Raw genomic sequence first — 7,171 nt, 5'->3', positions numbered from 1 at the left:
TATTTTATACTACAACATATATGTTGAGTTTGGAAAACTTCAAATTATTGTGATGATCAAACATTATTAAAAATATTAATTAAAAATTATTAATTTAGTTTTAAGCTTCAAATTATTTGTTTAATAATTTCTGTTTTGTGTGCAGAATTATGGTCATTGGGCATAAGCAACAAAAAGCCCAATAGGTTAGAAAAATATTCAGCATGTGGTAAAACAATATTCAAGCATTATGGTTGAATTATTTTTTGTGTTGATTGGGCTATGAAAACGGATACAAAGCCCAAGATATAATTGTCTTGACCCAATATCATCATGGGTCCGAAAATTGGAAGAAGAAAGAAAGCAAGGGGTGCATGCTTTTCATGGATATCCACTTCTCTCTTTGATGAAATTCAAATTTAGTTAACTTGATTAATTGCATTGGTAACAGGAAAGAGAAAGTTGAAATTGATTTGATGGCAATTAAGAGTTCACACGTTACTATGCATAGGAGAATGGAAAGTTGAAACTTAACTCATTTTAATTTCTTTCTTTACTTCCATTGAAAGCTTTTTTCCATTCTCTCTCTTCTCTCTCTTCATTTCGGTCATTTCAGTGTCAGAGAAGAAGATGGTAGAAGCAAGTAATCAAAGGAAGAAAGCAGAAGCTAGGAAGAAGCAAGGGCCAAGGTGATGATGACCCTTGCAAAAAGAAGATCTACAGTATGGTGTGGCTAGAATTTTTTCCACTAAAGGCAAGATGTAGAGAAGAAGCTTCAAGATCTCCATGCCTAAAGTAGTAGTAATCCATTTCGGTCAGAAAAGAAGATCTCTGAGGTGAAGCTTGTTTCTACTTTTTGTTCATCTATCACAGAAGGTAGCTACTGCAGCTACATGGAGGAAGAAGCAAAAATAGAACAGATGGAGTTATCAAGGATCAAGAGTTCATCAAGGGTCAGAATTCTTTCTTGGGGACAAAGTCAAGATAGAAGGCTCAGATTGATGAAACTTGATGAGAAGGGACGAGAGAGAGGTAATTGCATGTTGATTTGCTTTCGGTTTTTCCTCTCTCTTCTCTCTGCCCGAACCGATTTTGGTGTTGAAGAAGAAGAAGTTGGCTCGGTTAAACTGTTTCAACCTTGGAAGCTTCCCCTTCTATAATAAGGGTGCACGGCCAAAACTTAAGATAAGGAGAGAAAGCACAGAGTTCTCATAGCTACCCTAAGCTTACAGAGTTCTTCTCCTTCAATGGGTTTCATTTTGTCTTCTTTTCTTTAGTTTTGTATGTTTGAGTCTCATGGTGAAAAAGGCAAATAGAGTGATGTTTGTAAGAAAAAGCCAGTGAGAGAAAAAAGGTAGAGTGTACAAAATTAAAGAAAAAACCATAGATGTCTTAGAGGTCCTTTGTACATCTATCTGTTGTGTATCATGATTCTGTGGAAATCCCCTTGCAAGTTGGGTTAGCACTTAGCAGTTGAAAGCTTGGTAGGTGACCAAGTCAAGTTCAGTTTTGGGGATAGATTCTAGACTTGTCCCGGATAGGAAGGGTAGTTCCTAGGAAGAATTGGTGTATATAATCAGATGATTATAGTGAAATTCCGTCACTGTTGTGATGGAGACTGGATGTAGGTTGTATTGCACTTATCAGCTAAATCAGGATACTTTTTGGCGTGATTCTCTCTTTCTCTTCTACTCCATTTCTGTTTCGATCTGTTATGTAGGAGACAAAATTGAAAAATATCTCTTGACGGGTTACGAGACAAAAAGAAAATGTCTCTTAACTAGTTACGAGACAAAAAGAAGAAAAATCTCCTGAAACTATTTCAAAGGACAGAAGAAAAATCTCCTGAAACTATTTCAAAGGATAGAAAGTAACACTCAACAAAAAGGGACTAAGATTCAACCCTTTCTCTTAGTCACTGATTACCATCAATATATTTTATATTAATAGTTAATTTTAGCGTTGATTTTAGTATACATTTAGTATGTTTTGAATATAAAATAGCACATTTCACATGCCCCTGCTCGTTGTGGTCAAAAGGACGACCTGGAAGTTATTACTAATAAGGGGAAAATGCCTAGGTACTCTAGTGATAAATTGTAAAGTCTGAAACCACCTAACAACATGAGAATTATTGAGCACATTAATTCATCTTTTTCTATTGGTATTTGAGAAGGAAAAGTAACCAGTAAGAATGCGAGAGCTACCGAGAATCTTCATATAATATCGGAGCAATTAATTCCGACACGGTTCACCACTTCATCTCTCTATATAATTTCTTAATATTGCATGAATTGAAACTCGGCATCTTAGATTCGGTGATGATGAAGTTTCACAAGTTACTGAAGCTACAACCAGCTCCATTTTTCATGTTAGGTATTCTTTTTAACATCTCTACTTTCTTTTAAATAAGTCTTTAATTAATCTTCGAAATATTACTCATATAAGTGGATTTTATTCCTAAAATTTTATTTAAAATATCTAATTACTTCATTGTTCTCTGTCTCTCTCCCCATCAATTGGGTAATTTTACGTTTCAGGTTTGCTGATAAGCTACAACTCCATGGACAATTGGCTAAATTCTACGATGATGGACTATCTCACAGAGTCACTGAATAGTGAAAGGGGTAGTGCTATGGTTAGAAATATGCAAGATGGCTTGTCATGTCTGTTTGTCGTGATTGCTTATCTAATGTCAGAAGCCTACACCGGCAGTTTCACTGCAATAAGTTTTTGTGCAAGTGCCTCCACCATGGTAGTTAATTACTATTACATTCGTATTACTATTTCAATTAAGACAAAATAGGGCCAACTAAACTGATAGTTAAACGAATATTAGTCATTATTTTTAAGGTTTATAATTTAGAATTCTAAAGTTAAAGAATTTATTGTTTGAAGTAAAAAATTCTAAGTTAATCGATGTTGACCGAAAAATATTGACTCTTTAATATTAATTTTTAATTAAATATGACATGATGAACAAAATTTATATTTTTAACCAATATTTAATTAATAAAAACATTTNNNCTACAAAAAGTAAAATTAACAAAATAATATAATTTAAATTAAAAATATTATTATATGCATATTTTTTATTTAGTTTTAAATTTTTACTGCTCATGTTTCTAATTTATATTTTTACTTCTCTTCTTTCAAATATTTATTACATATAATTTAGAGAAAATACTTATGTTGTGATTAAAAGTTAGAATCAAGATTCAATTATTTAAAAAAAATTAATTTTGTGTTAATTTATAACTATCAATATAATTTTTTTATGCTAATATCTAATTATATTTTTATATACATAGAGGAAAAATATTTTTTTAAATAACAAGCATAAAAATTAATTATTTTTATTTGTACAACAGAATTAATACCTAATCAAATGTCAAAGTATACATATTAAATTATTTTAAATTTTAGATAATGAATATTAAAATTAATTATTAGTAAAAAAATAAACTCTTTCACATGAAAATAATAACTAAAAATCATATTATTTAATTTTTTTATCTATGGAGAGTCTGATCTTCTTAGCTGACGGGGACTTTTGTCCCCTACGACAATTTTGTAAAAATAATTTGATTCTATAAATCTTTTGTGCCATAATTTATAATGTCATGACAAAACCGACATAATTTTAAAAGATTTATATTCCTATAATGTTATTACGAGTAAAAATACTAGCATTATTTGCTAATTTAGTTCCCCATGTATATCAAACTAAATACGGTATATTATAAAATAAATAAATATATAATAGTTTAATATCCTTTAATTTTTAGTGAGTTTTCCTTATGAATTAGCTCTTTAAATTATTACTCAAATAAATTAAAGAAGCTAAGGATATTGAAATTAATTTAAAGTTAGACTATGTAAACAGTAATTAAATTTTCATATAATAATTGTACAAAACTGGTGATCATATCATATGATAAGTTGTATTAAGATAGTGTCTGTTTTTTTCCTCCTCAGATTCTGAAAATGTAATTTATAACTTATTCCTTTTATATAATTGAAATAACTGAATAAGAACTGTTTTTTGAAGGTTACTTTAATAACATTGTTATTTGTCAAATATGGTAGAATTCAAGTTTTTTTTTTCCCCTAAAGATAAGTATGTATTATCTACATTGTTTTTGCAGGGTTCAATGTTGTTCTGGATATCTTCAATGTCAGATCGCGAGTACTTCGAATATTATATGGTCACTGTAGCAATTGCTCTTCTTACAATGGGAAACATCGCCGGTAAATGTTTGTCCCAAGATTTTTTCGACTCTCATTTGGAGGAGACAGCGAGAGCTAAAAAAGAAGAGTTAGGACAACAATGCACAAACAACAATGCAAGGCTATACGGTATCTCTTTTGCGTGGACGATCTCTCTATTTTTTTGTTCGTTTGGCGCAGTCTTTATTTGCTCTGTAGTTGCTGGTGATAATCCGTGGCACGGCATTAGATTTGTGTCACCATTCATGGTAGGGAGCTATATGTTGTTCTACTTTGGATATGCATGGTACAACCATGAAGATTTGCTTCCTGAAAGCAATGTTGGCAAGTTTTGTAGAGTGTGCAAAGCAGCTTATAGGAAAAGGATTTTGGCATATTTAACCATAGAAGATGGATATTACTGGAAGAATTATAAGCAGGGACATCTCTATGAGGCTAACCATGGCCAAGACCGGGTTGTAAGGTTGTTACCGCGAGTACCTCGGGGGTTTGGATGGTTGGAAAAAGCAGCTATAATTGACAAGAAACAAACTGAAAATGATGATGTTAGTCCCCATATGCAAGAGACGAAAGGGGAGCTTTGCACAGTTAAGCAAGTTAGAGAAGCCAAGAGCATTGTTTTGTTGCTCTGTTGGGGGTTTTGCTTATTCCCTTACAGTTTTGTTGCGGCTTCTGGGAACACTTTTTTTGTTTCACAAGCGAGCAGTTTGAAAATTTTCATGCTTATTGACATTTCCTATCTCTTCCTCCTCAAGACCACCATGACTGGCATGGTAATACCAATGCTTTTCCTGATACTGGAAGAACCTAATGTGGCTAAGAAGATCAGCAAGATCATCATCAAATTTGGAGCCAATAGAAAAATAATAGATTCAACGACCGTAAACATTGGTATTGGAATGTTTCTTGCTGCGATTTGTTGTGTCTTCGCATGGAGTGTGGAAAATCATATACTGTATTCGACAGGAATTATGAGTACAAAGGCCTTGATTCCACAATTTCTGTTGTTGGGAATGGCGGAAGGGCTTGTTGAAGGCCAAGACGGTCTATCCAGGTTATTCGAGAACTACGCATCAGAATCTGTGAGGAACTTTGCTGAGCCATTCAGTAATCTGGTGATTGGTTTAGGAAAACTCTTGAGCATACCATGGTTCTTGATTTTCGACAGGTGGCTTTATGAATCAAACAACACCGCCGGCCGCCATTTGGACAAATATTTTCTCATGTTAGCAATACTCAATATTGTGTCTCTTATCGGTTTTTCATTTTATTATTACATGTTTGTGCGCGATAATGAATTTCCAGAGGACGAAGAAAGAAGAAGAAGAAGAAGAAGGAGAAGGAGAAAAAGAAGAAGAAGAATGGAGCAAATATTGGTTGATGATGGTCTAGAATCAGACTTTGAAGAAGCAAATGGCGTTGAGCAAAATTCGGCAACTAACCAAGGGCCAGAGGTTCCCGAAGAGGATAAGGAAATTGAGATGGAGCAAATATCAGAGCATGATCATGAAATAGAGCCAATTTCAGAACATGCAACGAGAGAAGAACATTTGACAACAATCTTTGAAGGAGATTCCAATCTCCAGAACAACGGAGTACTTGTTGTAGTAGTAGAAAGTAACGAAGCATAATTGCTTGTTGTTCTCATTTTAGACTTGTAATTTTTTTGTTACAACAATTGTTCTAGTTACTCGATCCCCTCTTTCTGTTTTGAGCACCTCTTATATTAAAGGTGACTCTATTTGTAGTTAGTTGAACGAATAAATATGAGGTATTAATCAATGAAACCTTCTTCTCTCTAAGAGCAATTTACTTTACCAAATCAGTGTGGTACCTTCACCAAATTTGAACATGTATTCATTAATATACATCCAAAATTATCTTCCCAATTGACAGCCTTTTAGAGTGATCACGGTTAGAAATTCTTCTGTAATTCTTAGAGCATTTTTGTTATGTTTTTTTTTTTTGGCATGAGGTAGTTACAGAGAGGTCCTTATACCCATCAATAGCAGAGTACTAAGAACGTAAATATAAACATAAATGTGATCTTCATAAATACAAATGGCTTATGCTTCTGTTTATCGAAAGGAAAATTGTAAATTCTTAGAAGTTTTTGCCAGATTTGTCGTGTTTAATGAATCAGTTTTTCTATATCTCTGTGTTTCCTCCGAGTTATTCATCTTTGCCACTCTATTAGAGTAAGTATATTGTTGTGAGCTTTGTAGATAGAATATTCTGGGTATATTACCAATTTGTAACGAATCTATTCTTCTATTTTTAGCGTTGTTATTCGGTTACAACAACAACTTAGTCACTCCTTTCTTTTTGTTTTGAGCTCCTCTTATATTCAAGAGTCTCTCCCTTTCTAATTAATTAATCAGTAGTAGATGGTATTATTATTCAGTGAAACACTTCTCTCCAATCTCTGGGAGCAATTTACCTTATAGGATGTCACTTGGGCAGGGGCAAGGGATTCCTCTTTGATTCTCGATCCCCGTCTTCGAGCTTAAACTCTTCCTTTCTCACCCTATTTTTGTCATAGGAAACTCTTTGTGTCCCATCTCCATTTCCTTCCTCCTTACAAAAAGAAAAATACAATGTACTGGTACAATCAGTGGCGCATCAGAAATTTCATAAGAGGCACCAATTAAATACAAAATAAATTAAAATATAATATAACAAAAATTATTAAATATGATTCATAGCATATATATCAAAAGAATAATTATATTATATAAAAGTTAATATTCAACTACATATTTTAAGATTTTGGTATTTTTAAATTTGTTCGACGATGTTTCATAGAACTAAAATAATCAATTATTATTTCTGAAGTGAATTTTAAAGCAATCTCCTTTTCAATATATACAATTATATAATCCGCTAAAAATTCATCTTCCATCATATTTTAAAGTCTCGTTTTAATAATCTTCATAGCAAAGAAAGTCCGTTCAGTTGTTGC

General features: G+C 32.6%; 1 protein-coding gene across 1 annotated transcript; it reads left to right on the top strand.

The window, feature by feature from the left end:
- Positions 2,120-6,017, top strand: LOC107628464 (protein NRT1/ PTR FAMILY 5.4-like). The gene is made up of 3 exons (XM_016331122.2): positions 2,120-2,355; positions 2,520-2,734; positions 4,128-6,017. Exons 1-3 carry the CDS (start codon positions 2,301-2,303, stop codon positions 5,838-5,840), a joined length of 1,983 nt encoding a protein of 660 aa, XP_016186608.1. The 5' UTR covers positions 2,120-2,300; the 3' UTR covers positions 5,841-6,017.

Source organism: Arachis ipaensis, chromosome B02 (genome assembly GCF_000816755.2).
Source record: "Arachis ipaensis cultivar K30076 chromosome B02, Araip1.1, whole genome shotgun sequence".
NCBI classification, from domain to species: domain Eukaryota; kingdom Viridiplantae; phylum Streptophyta; class Magnoliopsida; order Fabales; family Fabaceae; genus Arachis; species Arachis ipaensis.
The sequence above is the reverse complement of the archived record's forward strand: the minus strand, read 5'-3'. Positions and strand labels throughout refer to the sequence as shown.

Coding starts and splice junctions, on each gene's coding strand:
- LOC107628464 (XM_016331122.2), top strand. CDS start 2,301: ATGATGAAGTTTCACAAGTTACTGAAGCTACAACCAGCTCCATTTTTC. Junction 2,356..2,519: donor AGCTCCATTTTTCATGTTAG/GTATTCTTTTTA, acceptor TTTACGTTTCAG/GTTTGCTGATAAGCTACAAC. Junction 2,735..4,127: donor GTGCAAGTGCCTCCACCATG/GTAGTTAATTAC, acceptor TTGTTTTTGCAG/GGTTCAATGTTGTTCTGGAT.